This window comes from Canis lupus, chromosome 30 (assembly GCF_003254725.2).
Source record: "Canis lupus dingo isolate Sandy chromosome 30, ASM325472v2, whole genome shotgun sequence".
In the NCBI taxonomy this organism is placed as follows: domain Eukaryota; kingdom Metazoa; phylum Chordata; class Mammalia; order Carnivora; family Canidae; genus Canis; species Canis lupus.
This window is the reverse complement of record NC_064272.1, coordinates 36,816,310-36,837,220: the sequence shown is the minus strand read 5'-3', so window position 1 is coordinate 36,837,220 and position 20,911 is coordinate 36,816,310. Positions and strand designations below refer to the sequence as shown.

General features: G+C 38.0%; 1 protein-coding gene across 6 annotated transcripts in view; it reads right to left on the bottom strand.

Moving 5' to 3' along the window:
• Nucleotides 1–20,911, bottom strand: part of NEO1 (neogenin 1) — a 235,935-nt gene that overhangs the window by 29,171 nt on the left and 185,853 nt on the right. For 5 of the 6 annotated variants that reach the window (XM_025472233.3, XM_025472234.3, XM_025472237.3 and 2 more), the window contains exons 10-19: nucleotides 18,537–18,685; nucleotides 17,832–17,970; nucleotides 13,753–13,802; nucleotides 12,675–12,822; nucleotides 8,507–8,617; nucleotides 7,262–7,456; nucleotides 6,021–6,116; nucleotides 3,107–3,330; nucleotides 2,884–3,022; nucleotides 874–981 (exon numbers count right to left, since the gene is read on the bottom strand). In XM_025472233.3, the coding sequence (XP_025328018.1) occupies nucleotides 874–981; nucleotides 2,884–3,022; nucleotides 3,107–3,330; nucleotides 6,021–6,116; nucleotides 7,262–7,456; nucleotides 8,507–8,617; nucleotides 12,675–12,822; nucleotides 13,753–13,802; nucleotides 17,832–17,970; nucleotides 18,537–18,685 (1,359 nt within the window). The remainder of the gene's footprint in view (nucleotides 1–873; nucleotides 982–2,883; nucleotides 3,023–3,106; nucleotides 3,331–6,020; nucleotides 6,117–7,261; nucleotides 7,457–8,506; nucleotides 8,618–12,674; nucleotides 12,823–13,752; nucleotides 13,803–17,831; nucleotides 17,971–18,536; nucleotides 18,686–20,911) is intronic. The other variant, XM_025472235.3, reaches the window with a different exon arrangement.

The window sequence follows — 20,911 nt, the reverse complement described above, 5'->3', positions numbered from 1 at the left end:
CCAAGTTATGCTTCATTCTCTTACGGAACAGACAAGTTCAAAAACCTAAACAATGACACAGACCAGGGATTTATTATGGAAAGGAGTTCTATCTGAAAGTCGAAGCAGGATAACATTAGGAAATGCTTTCCTTACTCAATGCTTTCAGCCCCGTCGTTCATACAGTGGAACATCAGAGAGCACACTGCTGTTCCTCAGCATACACCTACATGGAGCAGAGGTTCCGAGGGGAATAATTAACAGTTAAATCCCATCAGGCTTTCCTCCTTGATAAAGCTGAGGAAAGCACAGTGTCCTCTACTGTGGAAAGTTCTCTGGACGTCCAAGGAAAAATCCCAAGTCCCTTCAAAGGCCTAGGCCAACTGAAACTTCTAACTCTAGTGTTAGAACACAGAAAGCTGAAATAGCAGGCCTGCGGGGGGTAGAGGGGATACGGAATTAAAAGTCTAATGGGCTTTTTGGGGCATTAGATGAAAAGAACTGAATCTATATTTGGTGGGTATTACCCTGTAGAACCAGGCAGGGTCTTTAACTCCAAAGCTGATCATATAGTTAGAGGCAGAGAAGAACAGTTTTTCTGATGAAAATAAGTACGTCCATAAGCTCCCACTGTAACCAAAGACTGTCTAATGTAACAATGCCCACCAGACTTTCACATAGTGAGTCAGAACAACCAAATGACAAGCCATTCTTACGTTACTATGAGCAAACAGTACCCCTTTGGTCCACTTTCAAGGACCATCATGACCCCCTGTGCTTCACAGAATGACCAAGCCAACTTTTGGACTCCCACTTCTCCCAACCACACAGTAGTGGGCTGGAATGCTTCTGCCAGATTGGAACAGAGAACACACACACTCAGAGGGATCTTACCTGTAATCTTGCCATTGGCTTCAGAGGGAGGTTGCCAATTTACAATTATGGTCCTAGGTTTTCCCTCTTTACTCACAACTGTCACATCCTTGGGTGGAGAAGTAGGAACTACAAAATAACAAGACTTTCAATAATTCCTGTCCATTCCAATTTCATTCACTATTTTTGCAACCCTTTCCTAAGGTGCAACAAGAGGTATAAGGGAAAAAAGCTAACGCCTCCTGGCTTCAAAGAACTCATAGTCTGTCTACCTGTAAATAGCTCCAATAAAAAGAAGAATATGAAAAGTATCAAAGAAAAAAACACCATACTACGAGGTTACAGAATTGGTATCTTGGGCTGGAGCTCAGAGGTTTATAGGGTTCTTAAGTAGGGCAATCAAAAGACCTCTGTAGTTAGTATCTACAAGTATTTACATTATGCCAGGCATTTTACAAATAGTATTTCAATTTATATTTATGGCAACCTGAAAGGCAGTTACCACTATCTCTGCTTGACAGATCAGGGCATCCAACAATGTATAAAGTTATGTAATTTGCCCAAGATGACATTCTTCCCCCTACATCTGGATTATTTTGTTAGAATATTTTCAAGTATAAAACAATTTTCTCTTTCACTTATAGGTGGCTCTCTAAATAAAATATAATGTTTGAAACCCTATTCCCTCAAAGAATAAATGAATTATAAACTGATTTTTTAAGTTTGTACTAAAAACACACTGTCAACTATTTGAGATTATTGCTCTGAAATCTAAAACTGTTTATGAAACAAACATGAATTGAATAAAAACAACACTGCATTTCTTGTATTTCCATGTTATGGCTGATAACTTTCAAGGTACTAGTAGAGAAATGAGCAAATTAAGTACATCCTTAAATTTACTCTTCTCTTCCTAAAATACTGAAATTTTCCAAGCACAAAATTGAAGGAAGCCTGGTGAAATGCAGACATCCTAAGGGAATACATAATATCATTTATTAACTAATGGATTGGAATGAAGCAAAAAGATATTCTTAAGTCTAGCAAAGAAAGCAAACTCAAGGTCTATTTAAATTTTTGTGCACTGTTAAGTCTAATCAACTGTGCAAGAGACAAAAAGACATTAGGGCTAGGCCCAGTCTGGAGAGATTTGATAGCTCCATTTTTCCATTATTTATGTATAGGAGAAAAAAGCCATAGACAGAGACTCCCAATGGTTAGCTATATCCCTGTGCTAGAAAAGTACAAAAGGCAAACCGAATCTCAAACTTGGATAGCTTGCTCTCCCTTTAATTTGTTTGGTGTCTTTTATCTCTCTTGTTTACTTATAGATAAAATCCCTGAGGCTGCCTCAATGGGAGATTCTACTAGATGTTAACTGGTTGTAAGAAGGCTTCTGGGGCAGTTTTGGGGTCCCCTGATTAAGTTCTGAGGCTCTAGGAAGAATGGCATTGGTAGCTGCTTGGTGAAGAGCAGGTCACTTCATTTTTTCTATCTCAATTTAGCAATAAAGCAGGATTAATGACAGTAATCATTTACGTCTACACAGTGCTTTATAATTACCATGTGCCTTTTCATCTGCTCATTTTACCCTTAAAATAACCCTGTAAGGTAAGAAAAGCAGATATTATTAACCCTCTTTTACAGATAGAACACATGATAGGCTGGGTGACTGACTTATGACTTACACAGTCAGTATTTGGTTGACCTGGGATTGAACTCAAGTCCCTTGATTCCTAAAATCTAGTATTTGCATTATATTATCCCATTATTTGCTAATGTTCTTGTTCAGTGATGAAGAAAACATACTTCATCAGCTGAAAAGGCAAACACAGAACTCCAGCTATAGCTGCTCACTCTGTTTTGTAAATGGGTTAATTCACATCCTCAATTCTTTCCTTGACAGTAGAAGCAGGTGACAAGAAGACTCCTGACTTGGAATGTGGCCCAACATTAGCATGGACTTCCACTGGCTTTCACATCTTCTAGGAGAAGAAATGCCACGTGATGTAAGATTCAGACAACACATACCAAATTCAAAGGTTGTCCCATGGGCTGTCATACTCCATGTGCTTGACCTTCGACCTTTGGTCACCATCACAGAGAATTCATATAGTGTATTTGCTTTTAAACCAGTCACCAAATAACTTAAAGTTGTTGCATTTGCATTCTGGAAGCATAAGAATCAAGAACTTTAGAATTGGGAAGTATCGATAAGTTAGCTTTTCTCACCCAGAGCCAATGTGACTAGTACCTTGTACTTGGTGTTTGCTGGGATGTTGGTTTTCCATCGGACTGTGTAGTACCGGGAATCTGTGATCTTCTGGTGTTTGGGCAGCGAGTTGTCCGCCCATGTGATTCTTATGGTGTCATGACTCAGAATGGAAGCCTGAACTCCCACAGGTGGCATCATGGGAGTGGGATCTGGCACTGGAGTGTATGGAGCATTAATAACAAATAAATCAACTTCAGAAGTGTCTGGGTAAAAAGTAATTAAAAAAGGGAAGTGGCATTTTAACATAAACAAAAATAAAAGAAAAGGAAAATGCAGGGTAATATAATGGAATGAAAGGTGAGAAATGAAGAAAGAGAAAGAGAATCCGAGTTAATAGATAACCACCATTCATTAAAAAGAATATTTCCACTTGTGTTCTTTCAGGAAAAATTTGCAGGAAAATGTCAAGGGAAATAATTAGCTATATTCTCTACTGTACTCTGTAGGTATATTAACATTTGATATAACCCAGTTATATTATAGATTATATTATATTTATACTTGAATTTTCTTTAAATTATTTGAAAATTCTACCTCCTTTCCAAAAAAGGATTGTGAGAAGACACAAACAACTTTTAAAATCAAGGGTGTAATTTTAGAACAACCAACACAAAGCTCATGATCTGTTCTGATATTTCAGTGAATGTGGCTGAATTTTTGGGACATGGCTTATCAATGCAATGTACATGTAAGGGTCCTATTCTTGAGCCTGAGACCTGAATGCCAGCCAATGGCAACCTAGCCTGGCCTTGGTGTTGGGGTTATCTGATACCCACATAGGGTCCAGTTCAGACCTGGTTGGGTCTAAAAGCAGTACAGCAAGATGGCTCACATCCAAATAAAGCAAAAGGAACTCAAGGGCATTACTCATTCAGGGGAAGAGATAAGCCAACACCATGAAGGAATATCTGCTCTACTTTCTCCAGGAGAATCAGAGAGCAACCCACTTAATGAATCCCAATCAGTTGTGGGAAATGACATACTTATGGGTCCAGCCTTCATGAACGTTAGAAATCAGAGTACTTATTTGATAGAAAGGAAAGTCTATACTCATGGATATCCTGAGCTGTATGCAGCAGACAACTCTAAAGCTCAATGTCAAAACAGAGGCTAGAATATGCCCAATGGCACCAAGGCCCATGAGCTCAGAGCAATACAGCAGGACCCATTGGTCTTTATTAACTCTTGGTCAGTTTTCTAAGTACACACACACACTGATTTATTTTAAGTTAAGGTTTTAAAATGGGTTTCCCACATAGCTATGGAGACTAGCCCTTCCTGTAACTCAAAACCTGAAATGGTATGGACCTTGTTTATGAATAATTGCCAAACTAACATAATAGCCTCCATTTATGTATTTCCTACACAATGAAGACTAAAAGTAACAGAGGAACAGTATACATTATACTCAAGGGCTTTGTCCAATGATCAGGACGCAAACCAATTAGTCATAGAAAATGTATCTTCAGGTGCAAAAATCATTAGACTTCTTTGAGAAATTTTTAAAAATCTGTGATAATTCTTGGAAAAGATAACAAGGTTACATGACTTAGGGACATTTCCCTGTATATTTCTAGCCAAATGGCTGTATTTTTAAGTCACATAAGAGGAAGTAATTTCAGAAATTTTTTTTCTATTACAGGCTAATTTAAGAAAGTAGCAAACCACTTATTTAAATATTTTTTTCATTTTACCCCCCCTCCCTTTTTTTGAACTTTCTGGAATACCAAAGCCCTTTGTAAAAGAACTTAAAAACTGTGAGCCCACAACAGAAGATAGGACAGAACTATCAGACATGTAGTGATGATGCTGGTCTTGTTAAGTAAAAGCAATAGAGAAAAACAAGGGACACAGATTACAATTTTTAAAAAGAATAATGTGAAATTTGCACTATTTTATACAAAGTGTCCAAAAAACACAGCAGGCAATAGAGAGACACAGTTCTGGAAAAAAAAAAACGGAAAATAGCATTTCTGAAGATGATAAATACTTGGGTTTTCAGGACCCTTTAGAAAAATTTACAAATCTAATATATTTATTTCAATAAACTTCCTCATTCAGCTCTACATTAGGTATTTTATCTATAAAAATTTTACATTACATGAATATTCCTTTATTATAAAAAAAAACCTGAGTATTTTGGTCTCTTTTGTAATAAATGCACAGCTGATCAAATGGATAGTACAACTGACTTTATACTCTTTATATAAATAAATTTATGAAAAGCAAATAGAAAAACACTTTCCCAATCAACTCAGGTGACTAATAAAGAAATTGTGAGATGCACTGATCATACATATTTACTGAGACCACCAGTAACCTATATAATTTCTCCAGAGATAGGGAGATCTGTTCATTTTTTTCACTCATTTTAGTTATAACTCACATGACCAAAAGATGAAAATCACTTTTTCTTTTTTTTTTAAAAGAGAGGGAGCAGAGGGAGGGGCAGAGGGAGAGGGAGAGAGGAAGTCTTAAGCAGGTTCTATGCCCAAAACAGAGCTGGACGCAGGGCTTGATCTCACAACACTGAGATCATTAACTTGAGCCAAATCAGGAGTCAGACACTTAACCGACTAAGCCACCCAGACACCCCCAAAATCACGTACAATTCTCTCACAACTATGGTTTCTAGATCCCAACATATTATAAATATGTGATACATATCTACATGGAATTATTTATACAACAGTATTGTTAATATTTTCTAAAAAGCAAAATAGAAATAAATGGAAATTTCCATGCTGAAAGCCTACTTTCCTATATGAAACCTGTAGCCTACACTGGCATATACTTTTCCTTCTGCTATACCTATGGGGCAGACCTCATGTCAAGATTCCACATAAGCTGCTGGAAAAAGTGCTGAAGACTAGAGATGGACAGGATGGCTTACCTGTGTGAGGTCTGGTCACAGCGCTCTCATACAGGGGGATGCCCTCACCCACGTTGTTAAAGGCTTTCAGGGTTATCACATAGTGAGAGCTGGGGTCTGAAGGAAAGAAAAACAATATACTTAGAAACACTTAGAAAACAATCCTCACTCCAGAATTTTAAAAAATTCAAGGGTGATGGTGCATGATCTTAAGTGCAGAGGAAGTCAGGAAAGATTTTAGAAAATTTTGTATGGGATTCCTCCAGAGTGTGGGGAAATATTTAGAGACAGCAGCTTATACATATGCTCTCCAGGATCAACTTCGCAGAGTTAGTCCCAGGAGTGAGGTTGGCTGTGCCTGAATCCTCTCTTGGCTTCAACTAACCAACAGTTTAGTGATGCTGCTGTACACTGGAGGGTTTGGATGAGAAGTTAAAGCACATGCTGGCATATACTTTTCCTTTCATTGATACCTGTGGGGCAGACCTCATGCCAACTGAGAGACATTCTACAAAGTATAAGTGTTCTATATTTATCAGAAATGTCACAGTCATAAAATTCAAGTAAAAAACAAGGAACTGTTCCATATTAGAGAAAACTAATGAGACATGACAACTAAATGAAACAGGAGATCCTGGACCAGAAAACAATGTTTTTCTTTTGTTATAAAAGACAATGAAACAACTAGTAAAATATAAAGGCTGTAGATACTGTCTGAGTGTTAATTTGCTGACTTTCATAACTGTGCTGTAGGGATGTTAGAAAATGCCCTCATTTTTAGGAAATACACATTAAAGTATCAGAGGGCAGAAGGGAATCACATCTGTAACTTACTCTCAAATGATTCAGAGAAACAATATGTACATACAAGAAGACAGAGAATGATACAGCACATGTGGTAAAATACTAACTTTTGGGGACTCTTAGTGAAGAATAAATAGGAATTCTTTGTACGATTTTCTTTTTTGAGAGAAAGAGAGAACTTGGGCATATGAGCGGGGATGGGAGGGGCACAGGGAGGAGGAGAGAGAATCTTAAACAGATTCCATGCCCAGAGCAAAGCCTGACTCGGACCTTAATCTCATGACCCTGAAATTATGACCTGAGCCAAAATTAAGAGTTGGATGCTTAAGTGAGCCACCCAAGTGTCCCTCTTTGTACTATTTTTAAACTTTTTCTGTAAAAATAAAATTATCATACTATAAAAAGTTGAAAAGAAAGAAATCCCATGTGCAATTACTTCCTCTACTCAGCATACATACCCAGATTTTCGATGGTGTAATAGCGCTGCTTATAGTCCACTTTGATGGTCTGGGCATGAGGGCTGCCAATGCCATAGCCAATGGCATAACCCCTGACCACAATGTTCTGATTCTCTGGAGGAGTCCAGCTTACTACAATGCTTGTGACAAGTGGCCGGACGTGAAGAGAGCTAGGCACTTCAGGAACACGAGTTTCTGGGAAAGAAAGTAGAAAAGCAAGAATTTGAATATTTCACCATCCTTGGGGCATGGTGTTTAGCCTCCTGCCAAGTTATTTGGGGTTAAGATTTTTTTCCATTATGCCCAAGGATTCACAGAGAATCTGTATGTAGGGTAAAGTATGATTACTGGTTTTACTACATTCTAAGAAAAAAAGCAAACCCAAATAGTCTGAAAGGCAAGACAATACAATATTAATTTGGAAAGGAAGACAAAGAGATCTAAGAACCTTTGCCCACTGGAGAAAAACAAATAGGCTGCCTTTCAATAGTTATTCATTCCTCTTGGTCCCACATCGGAGTACCAGACTCAACTAGGTGGAATGAAAAAGGCCTAACCCCAACTAATTAGAAGCCTGTTGTCAACAGATAATCAAGCATCACATTACAGCAACGGTATCAATTACTTACTCCCCTCAGTAATGTAAGTCAGAAAATAGGAACCTTAGAACCACATATTGATTTAAATGGTGGGAAACTAAGAGGCTTAAAAAAGGTAGTTATTATAATGTATCTTTCAAATCTGTTACTTTGAGGCATAGCCTGCTGTCTAAATTTTAAAAGTTAGTAAACTACGAATGAGAATAAGGACCAAGGTGTTTTGTCTCCCGAGTGCAGCATCTGTGTCTCATCGTATGCACACCTATATATACACAGGTACTCACTGAATGAAGAGGTAGAAAAAAGGCAAGGTGTCCAGAACTAAGGGAAAAGGGGAAACTAGCTGAAGAAGGTGGATTGATGTGGCTCAGTGTTAAATTTCAGATCACCCATGTATTCAATGGTCTTGATAAAAAATTAGACTCAAAGCACTTGTACGTTTTTTTTTGTTCTGGTTCTGCTTAACGGGACAGGTCTTTAAAGCCACTGGGGGAGGGGAAGTACTAATGACAGCAGTGTGATACATTAAAGTTCACAGATTTAAGTCACATACACCCCCCCAAATCTGTGGCTTTCTAGTTTAACTAATTTGACTATAGTTAGTTAGTACCTAGCTTCTGCCAATCCTGTGGATTGTCGTTCTTACCATCTAAGTCACTTTCAAAAGTTTCCGCAGCCAGCCAGTCCGTAGCCGGGCCTGTACCATTGACTGTCAGAGCAGCCACTCGGAAATTATACTCAGTCCCCCGATCGAGACCTGAGACCCAAATGACAAAAAGGGGCGGAGAAAAGAAAAAAAAAAAAGAAAAAAGACAAGCTGAAATAAGAGATTTGCAAAACAAAACATTAACAACTTCTCATTAAGTATCTTGTCCACCAAGTCAGTACATAGCTTGATAAAGTTGCAGTTAGAGCTAATACAGCACGAGCAATACCTCACCACAGCACAGAGGAGCGCCTGTATCTCCAGGAAAGGCTGATGCCCACACAGTCAAGAGCAAAACCAATGAGCAGAGTTCCCAGGAGATTACAGATCCTTTTTTTTTTTTTTTTTAAAGAGCTTGAAGGCCCCTCAGGGATCACTTAATGTAATCCCTTCATTTTGTTACTAAGGAAGCTAGGGTTAAAAAGAGGTCGAGGATAATGAAAGAGTCATAGCAAAGAAACAAAGTCAGTTGGTCTCAGAAGACAGCCAAGACCAGAAAAGAATTAATTCCTTCTGGTAAAGATAAAGATATCAGTTATTTCAGTCAGTTTCTAAGCTGGGCCTGCCATCATATCATGATACCATCTTTATCTTGATATTAGTTATTTTACATCACTGTGACTATGATGTGAACAAAGAAAAAAAAAAGAAGAGATGTAATTCCTGCTGGGTTACCTCACTCTGTTCTCAGAGCCACTCCATAACAAGAGTAGAACAATTTTAAACACCAAATATGGCCTAGAAATCTATTTCACAACAGCCTACCTGCATAGTATATATAATAACTAAAGGCGATTAAGCCTATTATGCGATTTTTCATAATGACTATCAGTAATAAATTTACCAATATATTGAAGGCAACAAAAATCCACATGCAAAAGTCTACCCTACAAAGTAGGGCAACAGCCAATAATATGGTCAGCTATCCATATAGTCATGCATCCCTTTTTTTCTTTTATGTTAAAACACATAACATAAAATTTACCATCTTAACATTTTATTTTTTATTTTATTTTATTTTTTTAAAGATTTTATTTTTATTTGTTCATGAGAAACACACAGAGAGAAAGCGAGAGCGGCAGAGGGAAAAGCAGGCTCCATGCAGGGAACCCGACATGGGACTTGATCCTGGGTCTCCAGGATCAGGACCCGGGCTGAAGGCGGCGCTAAACCGCTGGGCCACCTGGGCTGCCTTTAACAATTTTTTTAGGGTACAGTTCACATGAATATCTCTTTAGAGCACTTAAATACTAGATATTACACATTAGATCTTATAAGGTTATGAGAAATGATCCTACCTCCCCATATGAAAATATTGGGATCTCTGGCCAGCAGCATAGTACAGAAATTCTAAAGAGAGAACCACCGAGAGAGAGAACTTGGCCAGGATGCAGGATGGCTCTGTTAATGAATCCTGTCATATGGTGAGAGGAGAGATGGGAGGTCCTGCTCTCAGCAGACCCCTCCTGAAGCTATCTGCCCACAAGAAAGTCACCAGCAAGGCAGAAGGAGAAGCAAAATGGCTGGGCCCGAGTCAGTTTACCTGTCACCTCCCTGCATACACCGAACCAGAACGTGCCAGAGAGGGCTGTGCACATGTTCATAACTCTTAATAGACAAATACGATGGACTACTGGCAAATGTGGCTCAACTGAGGTCCCAAAAGAATTCAACCAATCAGATTATCATTCCCTGCCCTCGGAGGAGAGTTAGGATGTTTAGAAAGCAAGTGAGAGAAGAGAGAGAGTGTGTGCACAGGTGGAGGTGGACGCACGAGTAAAGAGGCTGAGAGGTCCTCTCCCCCCAGGTAACCTACAGAGTACATAGACTCAAAGTAAGGCCCACTATTCATACTATAAAGATAGGGAAGAATGTGTTAAGTGCTGTAAGTGGCCCAAAGTGAAGAAACAACAATCACTTCCGGCTAACACGGAGTCAGAGAATTTGTGGTTCAGGACAGGACCCTGGTCATCCATATTGCTCTCTGATACTTAATAATCTTCAAGTTAATGCTTCAAGAGAGCAAAGATGTCCTTTTTTTTTGCTCAGCATTGTATACCTAGTGCCAGCCCACACTAATAAGAGCTTAATAAAGTCTGGTAAACAAATGAATCTAAATATGCTTTTAAATATGCCAATGATAAAATTTAAAAAAATATGCCAATGATTTTCTCCATAAAGAAAAAGTCGTTTTTACCATGAAGGTGATCGTTCTGCTTATACATCAAACGTTTCATTGAGAAAATGAATAATCTTTTCATGGTCCAGGACTATATATTTTTTCTATTATAGCAACAAGAACAGTACCTGGTATATGGTCAATATCTACTACTAAATATTCAAAATAAAAGCCTTACAGATGAGAAATGTTATCTGTATTTGGGTTCAAATCAGAAACTGGTTTTCAAGAACACCTGAGACCAATTCTACAGTAACATTCCTTTAGTGAGATGTCTCGGCAACACCACCGCAACCATTTACTCCCTGCAGCTTAGAGCTATGGGGTTCATGTGAAGAAACTAAGTGATTGAAAGCTACCCTTGGAGACAAACATTCACCTATATTGAAAGAAGTCAATCCCATCTGGGAGGTGAGGAGTATGGAGAAAAGCTTGCTGGATTACTGGAGTATAAGCTTTCACTGTCCAGTGACTCACCTAATTCCTAGAAACTCATTGCAATTACACTTTTTGACCTCAGATCTTGGTTCTATCAAGAACGTGGCCCCTGGAGGCATAGGAGAGTGGTTGATGTCAAGCTTCTCTACCCAGGAGGGGGCAAGGTAAGGGAAGCTGAGAGCTCCCCAAAGGTGCTGGAATTAATTCTCAGAGCTTAGATAATGTCAGTATCTCCAATGCTTGCAGTTTTCTTCTACCAGTGCTGCTAGGAATCCCCAAAATGGTTTCGTAGGGGCATCTATCTCTATTTTTTGTAAGCACAGTACCAATATCCAAAAATCAAAAAGCATTTCATCTTCTTCCCAAGCTTCTCCTGCAAAGTCAATTGACCATCGCAGAGCTAAGTCTAATCCTCCTACTGGGGGAAGGAAGATGGGGCTATTTGGTCATCTCTAGAGGAAACCCATATTAGAGATCCGGTAAGTCCCATTTTTAGTGCGTATGCCACTTGCTCTGCAGCATATAAAGGGAAAAATACAGAAAAGGAGCTATCCTTGCCAGAATTCCCTAAAACTTTATCATGTAGCAAGTAGTAGCAAGAAAGATTACTCGATTGCTATCGTTATTCACAAATGTCTCAGGCCACATACACATGAGTGGTATCAGTGTTATAAAAATCATTTTGTAGACCTCCCCTACCAGCTAGACAGAGCAGATTTTTGGCCTATATAGCTTTGTGCTATCTTGTTTTGAGATTTCAAAAAAACCAATACAGACTAAGGGTAGTTCAACTTATTATTTTTTGACTTTACAATGATGCAAAAGCAATATGCATGCAGTAGAAACTATACTCCAAATTATGAATTGTGATCTTTTCCCAGGCTAGTGATAGGAGGTACAATCCTCTTTTGTGATGCCGGGCAGAGGCAGATCCCAGTTAGCCTTGGGATCATGAGGGTAAACTCCTTATACACTTAGAACATTCTGGTTTTCACTCTCAGTACAGTATTCAATAAAATACATGAGATGTCCAATAACCTGTTATAAAATAGGCTTTGTGTTAGATGGTTTTGCCCAACTGTAGGCTGATAAAAATGTTCTGGGCATGTTTAAGGTAGGCTAGGCTAAGCTCTGATACGTGTTGAGTGTATTTTTGAGCTAGGAGATTTCCAAATTTTGATGGATTTATTGGGACATAACCCCATCTATGTTGAGGAAGATCTGTATATATATATATTCAAAAAGGAAAATGTGGAGAATACAGGAAAACACAGTAAAGAAAGAAAACTCAAACCCAATCTCAACACTCAGAGATGAGAGAATCTGTAAGATTGTGTTCCATTAACTTTTATCAAGTCAGAATAACTGAACCACTAGAAGTTCTTTTGAACTGTTTTTACTTTAAGTCAACAGTTCAGAGTAGTCATTAGACTAGTGTAACTCAATGTCTGAGAAAGATCCCACCTCCTACCTTTCACACCCACAGCTTACCTTCAATCAGTTGAGACAGCTGTGTCCCAGGTACCAAGGTCTCAGTGACATCACTCTTTCGGGAGGCCTTTCGGTAGCGAATCTTGTAGCCAATAATCTGACCATTTTGTGTGGCTGGAGGAGGTGGCTGCCAGTGAATCACAATACTCTGGGGAAGACAAGATTATAGGGAAAAGACTGAATATACCAAAAGCTTGGTCCTGTTTTTATAAATTGTTATCCGGAAGTCCCTGACATAAAGGCAGCAGGATCACTCAAAATTACTTTTTAATTTTAAAATCCTCAATGATCAAATGGGAAGATTGTATTTGTAGGCGACATGCACTGGGCCCTTATTTTCCTGGGTATTTAGACATTAGGTAAAAGTTTCAGAAAAGCTTTCATGAGGAAAAATATAGGTCAGAGGCAGCACGGATTAGGAAAGTACACTATGGTCAGGTGTAAGGATCTCCTCTATCTCCATTGTGGAATGGCTGAAATTAGACAACTTCTGCCTAAAACTCTTCAAGAAGGGAATCATTAATTAACAGCTGGTTTTTAATTAAAGGAAAAGGAGTCCCATGGTACTATTTGAAAGGACTGAGTGTCTCAGTTGTCAATGTAGCCCAGAAGGGGCTCTGGGCCTTTGAGAGGCACACCTGCCTTCAGCGTACAGTGTACAGTGTACAGTGAACTTGGCTAGGAGGGAGTTTGAGCCTATGCAACAGCTGATGGATCTACCTTTGCTTCACAGTGGGCTCATCTCACAGCACTAAGGGGCTATGGTATCATAAACAACTTACTTCTTTCTACCTTATCCCCAATGTTCTGAACTGCTAAGATCTACAATGTCATGATTTGTAAAACCACAATGTATCTGCAGAAACTAGAGTAATTCTGGGATCACAGAAACGCAGTAAAGCTACACAGAAAACCCCGGAGTCGGTTTCTAACTCCAGCTTTACTGGCAGGTATAATATCTATGACACCTTATTTCTCTGCTTGATTATCATTCTTTTGATATAGAATCTCCCTTTCTATACACCCTTCTGAGGCTTACTAGTATGCCAGTAAAAATGAATAGCAATATAAAGCTTACCTTTGAATTTCTTACTTCTAGGGACAGATTCTGAGGAGCAGCACCAGGTACTGGACAGGCAAAAAAGGAAAAAAAAAGAATTTTTTAAAAATCACCCACATATCGTCCCATCATGTGATATTCCTAGCCAGACTTCACACAAGTGCACATCTCGGACACTAATTATGCAACCCAAAGGTCTAAACCTAGCAGCCAGTGCTCTCATGTTGATAGCAGTATGTGGATAAGGTGTGGCCATATTTGGTTCACTTAAAAAAAATGAGACACATTCTTATAAAGGTACCCACACCCAAGTCAGATTGCACCTTTGGGAAGTCAGATACTTCATTCAAGGATAGGACAGTGACTCTAAACTTCTCTAGACCCCAGATACATTCTGAACCTTCGATGTATTCTTTTGATGGCATATCTTTATCTTGGGGAGGAGCCACAAATTTTCCAGAAACAAACCTAATGTATACGGCAAGTAAGTGTACTGGATAACACTGTTATGAGTACAAAATACGAGGTACATAAATCAGTGAGCTCTGAATTCTTGTGGGGTTCCTAAACTGATTTTGAAGGCAATTTCCAAGTAGAATAAAGAGGTATTTACAATGACAGGTTCAGTAAAGGGACCATCTGACTTCCCAAGGCAACTTTTATAGCAGGGAACACTCATTTCGATATGAGAAGTTGGGATTATTGGTTAAATAGCTGCATAAATTTAGTTTTTCACATATGAGAACACAAGACAGAGCTATCTCAAATTTTATGATCTACACACCTCTTTGTAGTAACTATAGTAAGCAAAATGAATTTAAGTAAATCTGATTAATTTCCTCTCTACTCACAAAATGTTGGCTTTAACTCTTTTCTCCTAATCCACCCATGGAAACTTCTCTCTCCCTTTCTCTCACATTTGGTGCTCAGATATATGACTAAGTGCCCACTGTGCTATATGCTTCTGGAGGACAGAGACTATATCTTGTTCAATGTTGCATCTTGTGCTAACAAAGTTCATTAGGCCTGAATCCTGAGATTCAGGCACAGAGGATCTGGAGTAGGACTTAAAACAATCGTGTTTTGATAAAAACCTATGAATGGTTCCAATAATCTCCTTGTTAAGAACCTCTGACTTAGGTGCAGAGGCAGCCAACATAGGCTGTTGCTGGTTTCTCCATCTTCTTCATCATCATAGCTAAGATTTGCTGCATGCTCCTATATGGCAGGTATCCAATCCTTACAACAATTCCATGGGTGTTTCACTCCTTTAAAAATTTTTTTTTAGTTCACTTATATTTTTTAATTTAAATTCAATTAGCCAACATATAGTACATTATTAGTTTCAGATGTAGAGTTCAGTAATTCATCAGTTGCATATTACACCACATGGTCATCACATCACGTGCCCTCCTTGATGCTCATCACTCAGTTACCCCCCTCCTCTACCCACCTCCCTGCCAGCAACCCGCAGTTTGTTTCCTATGGTTAGGAGTACCTCATGGTTTTTCTCCTTCTCTGACTTCCTATTCAGTTTTTCCCCCTTCTCCTATGATCCTCTGTCCTGTTTCCTATATTCCACATAGGAATAACATGTACACACACACACACACACACACACACACACCCCACATCATGAAAGACTTTCTGTAATTATTCTCATCTTATAGGTGAGGAAACTATTGAAGAGGTTCAGGGCAGTGAACCTGACTGAGCTTTTGTTTCAGCTAATGCAGGAACCAAGATTTGTCTTACCCTACAGAGCTGCCCTTAACCACCATGCTAAGACACAGTCATGTGTCACGTCATCCCATGACAGCCACTGTAGTCAGTATGCAAACCCATTGAGTACAATTAAAACTGGTTCATGTGTAGATTTAAAATTCTACATTAATCATTTTTCCCTCAACTTTTCTGAAAAGTCTTGACCAAATAAATGGCTTATGCAGTTGGCTGACCAAACTATAGTTTGTTATCACCATACTTCACTCCTAAATACTATATAGTACATATGACCTAAGAAAAAGGCACATTCCAACAAAACTATAAAACAATCACATTCATAAAATTTAATCTTAACACAAAATATTATCTAGAAATCAGTTGCATTTCTATACACTAGTAATGAAGTAGCAGAAAGATAAATTAAGAGAACAATCCCATTTACAATTATAGCAAAACAATAAAATATCTAGGAATAAACTTATCCCAGGAAATATAAGACCTATATTCTGAAAACTATAAAACACTGATGAGACAAACTGAAGATGACACAAACAAATGGAGAAGACATTCTATGCTCATAGACTGGAAGAACAAATATTGTTAAAATGTCCATACAACCCTAAGCAAGCTAAAGATATGGTAACTATACTGGAATTAAGATTTTCTTAAATGTCAAAAAAACTTTTAAAAATTATGTAACATATCTAATATTTAATATTTAAAACTGCCTAACAGTATATCTACCTAGCACTATGTAATTGTCCCAATACTTCCTTTACAGCTGATTTTACTCCCAGATCCATAAGCCAAAGATAATACACGTTTTATTTCTTTTTTTATGTCTTTACTCTTTTTTAACCTAGATTCTAGAATGGTACACTCTCCCATATTTTCTCTGAATAGTCCTTTTACTTTTTTAATTGCTCCCCTCCCCGCACCACCAGTTTTCTTTCATGAGACTAATATTTTTTGAGAAGTCAGGCCAGTTTATTTATTTTTTAATAGATTTTCCCTTTAGACATATCCAAATTGAGGAAAATTCTATAAATAAACAGATCTGAATTCTTAAAAAATATTACAACTTTCAGAAAATACATATACTTATTAACTGCAGTAAACACCATTATTTTCTGTTCTATTGTAAAAATATTTTTTAAAAAATGCTGGTCCTAAAGATACAAATGTAGTGACCTGAAGGGGCATCTGCACCCCAATGTTTATAGCAGCAATGTCCACAATAGCCAAACTATGGAAAAAGCCCAGATGTCCACCATCAGACAAATGGATAAAGAAGATGTGGTGTGTGTATATATTTATATACATATATAAATATGTGTGTGTGTGTGTGTGTATATATATATATATATATATATATATATATATATATATATATATATAAAATGGAAGAGTACTTAGCCATCAAAAAAAAAAAAGAAATCTTGCCATTTGCAATGATGTGGATGGAACTATAAGGTATTATGCTAAGCAAAATATGTCAGAGAAAGACTATCAGCATATGATTTCACTCATATGTGGAATTTAAGAAACAAAACACAGGAGCATAGAGGAAGGGAGGAAAAATAAAACAAGCTGAAATCAGAGAGGGAGACAAACCATAAGAGACTCTTAATTATAGGAAACAAACTGAGGGTTGCTGGAGGGGAGATGGGTGGGAGGATGGAGTAACTAACTGGGTGATGGAGGGCATGAGATGTAATGAGCACTGGGTGTTACAGAAGACTGATGAATCACTGAACTCTACCTCTGAACTAATAATACACTGTATGTTAATTAATTAAATTTAAATAAAAAGTAGTAAAAAAACAAAAATAAAAATAAAAAAAATGCTGATCTCAACCTATTCAATCCCCTTGGCAAACTATGGTTTGAAAAATACTGCTCTAGGTCATGGTTCCATGAATATAACTTAGCTTAAAAATTCAGTCACAGGTAAGAAATGAAACTCACAAAATACTGAGGAATTAAAAAGAGCTATTTGGCATACAAATATGATTGCTAAGTGGAAGTAAAGCCAGCCTTCCATCAGCCCTGGAATGGTTTGTGTCATGAACAAGCAACAACATTTACTTATACAAAAGCCCCTACTAAAAAAACAAAAAACAAAAAACATAAGCAACTATTCAGTACCAGGCACTCCATGTTCTATGCTCTCTCAGCAAATCTTTTAAACCCAGTGAAGTTGGTATTATCTGCATTTTGTGCATAAAGAAGCAAGCTCAAACTGTTAATTTACTAAGGTCCAGAAAAGGGGTAGAACTGGGATTTGAACTGAATCTTCTTGATATCAAAGCCCATGACCTTACCAGGACCCCCAAGTATGGTATATGTGTTTCAAAGGAAGAAAGACTCACCATCTGACAACGTTCGAACAGCAACATCTTGTGTGGAGACTCCAGGGCCATGTTTGTTGTAAGCCACCACTCGGAAACTATACTCTGTGTATTTTTTCAACCCATTAATGGTATGGGAGTGACTTGAAACATCAACATCCTTGATAAAATAAAACAATTTACACATATACAACTCAAGCCAAAAGAAATGCTTCAAAATAAAGAATTAACTCTACAAGTTCTGCATTTCATACAATGCAGACTTCCATCCCTTTTACAAAACGCTACTTAACAATCAAAGCAGATTAACCACAAACACTGGTAATTTACTGAGAAATACTACTTGATGTTTAGTGACACTTCCTGATAAAAACTGCAGAATAAAACTTGGTACAAAGAAATACAGTCTGTTGACTCTTCATTTCTTCTATATATCTTTTTTATTCTGAGATATCTAGACAAGCAAGTATTGAGTTTTGGAAATATATTTCAACTCTACTATTCCAATCAATGGATTGAAAAATGGCTTTGGAGTGCCTAGGTGGCACAGTTGGTTAAGCATCTGACCCTTGGTTTCAGCCCAGGTCATGATGTCAGGGTTCTGGGATGGAGCCTACTTAAGATTTTCTCTCTCCCTCTTCCTCTGCCCCTCCCACTCATGCTCTCTCTTTGTCTCTCTCTAAAATAAATAAATATTTTTTTTAAAAAAAAGGCTTCATCTTATACCTGTTCTTTATCAGTCCCTTTTTCCATATAGTACAATTTGTAATTCTGAATTTCCCCATTGCCAGACAATGGGGTCTCCCAGGTGACAGTGATGGAAGTAGGTGAAGCTGCATATGCTCGGATGTTTGGTGCTGGGCCAGGGAGCTGAACTAGAAAGAAAATTTTGGGACAGCAAGATATGAATGAAATTTACGGCACTCCTCAATAACCATTCTCAGCAATAACGTCATATTGGCCATGTCTTTAAAAACAATAAAAACTAAGTAAAACAATTGATTTGATTGAAGTGTTTCTAGGATAATATATAATTAAATACATTTCCCTTTATATGACTCAAATTATAACTAAAAAGTCTCTGTGAGGTATCTCAAATATATTCAAAGGAAAAAATAAACATTGCAGAATTTTTCTTGTGGTTTATAAAATCTGAGTTTTTCTGCAGGACCGCAGCACGTAAAAGCTGCCATCACAGGAAGAGAGCCCTCTGGGGATTAAAGAGTACACATATGATGAGCATGAGTAAAGAAAGTATAAAATTGTTGAATTGCTCTCTTGTGCACCTGAAACTAATATAACATTGTATGTTAGTTATAGTGGAATTAAAGCAGAAAACAGTAAAAAAGAGAGAGCCATCTTTTGCTAGGCACTGGGGATACCGTGATGGACAGAGTCCCTGCCCACAAAGAATTCCCAGTCTAGAGGGAAGTCAGACATACAAAGAGTTGCAAATGTCACAAGTGCCATCAGGTCTCATAATGATTGTAATGAAAACAGAAAAAAGAATACACGACTGTAATCTGGAAGGGGGGGTGTGCAGGCAAGGGAAGGACTGGGAAGCAAGAAGAAGCAGCTTCCTCAGATACCAAGGGAAAAATCATTCCAGTTAATGGGGAGGATGTATGAGAAGACAGTGTAACATGGTTCAGGTTGAAGAGCTTCTAACGTGCTGCTGTGCAGTCTGCATTTTCTCTTGTAGGTATTAGGTAATTACTGAAAAATTATGAGCAGGAATGTGACATGACATGATCAGATCTCTGTTCAGAAAGGACATGTGAACATATGCATAGAAGAAAAACAATACTTTTAAATCAGCTATGATTTATTGAATGCTTATAATCAGTCCAGCTTAAAGTGCTTTATGTGTATTTAAATTCCATCTTATTTAATCTTTGCACTAACTCACATGAGAGGGATGCTTTTATCATCCCTATTTACAGATGAGGCTGAGAGGCTAAGAACCAACCGTTCCCCTATGATGGGAAATTAGTGAGTGGTGGGGCCAGGAGTTGCACACTTTCTGATTCTAACACGTGGACTCAAGAAGACCAGGTAGGAGATTATTATGACACCCTCTGTGGGACGTATGTGACTGGAAGACTTGATGGCTGGTTATGGGCTGACTGTCCAGCTCTCACTCCTACAACAGCTCCCATACCTTTTTGCTACATTCTTTTTGTCTAACAAGTTCCAGTCCCAATTTATACAGAAATTCCGGAGGTTGCCTATACCTACACTTTGGTAGACAGTCTATATTTGAAAACAATTTCTCTGGTGCCAGTGTTTCTGTAACAGAATCCACTAGGTTTAGGAACAGGAAAAAAACGAGCAAATCGTAAAACGAACCAGCTTTCTTAAACAACAGCTCGACAGTTTCGCTACTAGAGTAGAGAAACCTGAATGTGCTTATTCTGACAGTTGTTTGCTTAATTTAGTCATGAATCATGTTATTCACTTAATGTTAAGAGCATTATTTTGTGCAGCCTGACAGGTGGGATTTGTCACACTTCGGGAGCTACAGAAAACTTTCCCCTAAGTTATTAAAGGGGAAGGAAAATAAAACAATCCTCCAATTCTCTTGAAATCACTTTCAAAATATTCATTGGATAAACACAAGCAAATATGATCCCAAAAAGGCACTTAGAAATTCTTTCACTTCACCTGCATAGTGGCATAATGAATGGAAAAAATTTTAAGTTAGTTTGTTCAGCTAAGTATGTAAAATATTTTCTGAGGGTTGACTCCAATATTTATACCTCCCCTCCTGCCACAGGCTGAATACCTCCAGATGAAGTACAAATCTTTCCATTAACTTGTCTTTTGCCAAAACATATTATAGCCACTTTCTATCCTTAAAAAACCTCAAGAGAATCACGTTCCCCTTTCATCTACATTCTAATTTAATCTCTTTCTTCTAATCAAACTCCTTGAAATGATTGTGCTGCCTACTTTCCTTAGAATTACCGAGGTACAATATTAGATAGATAGGATCAGAGGAAAGCGGATAGAAGGCATCTGAGCTAGGGCTTAAAGAATGAGGAAAATTTGAGTGTGTATCAGCAGAGTCATATTGCCTTCCACTATTTGCTACTGTTTGA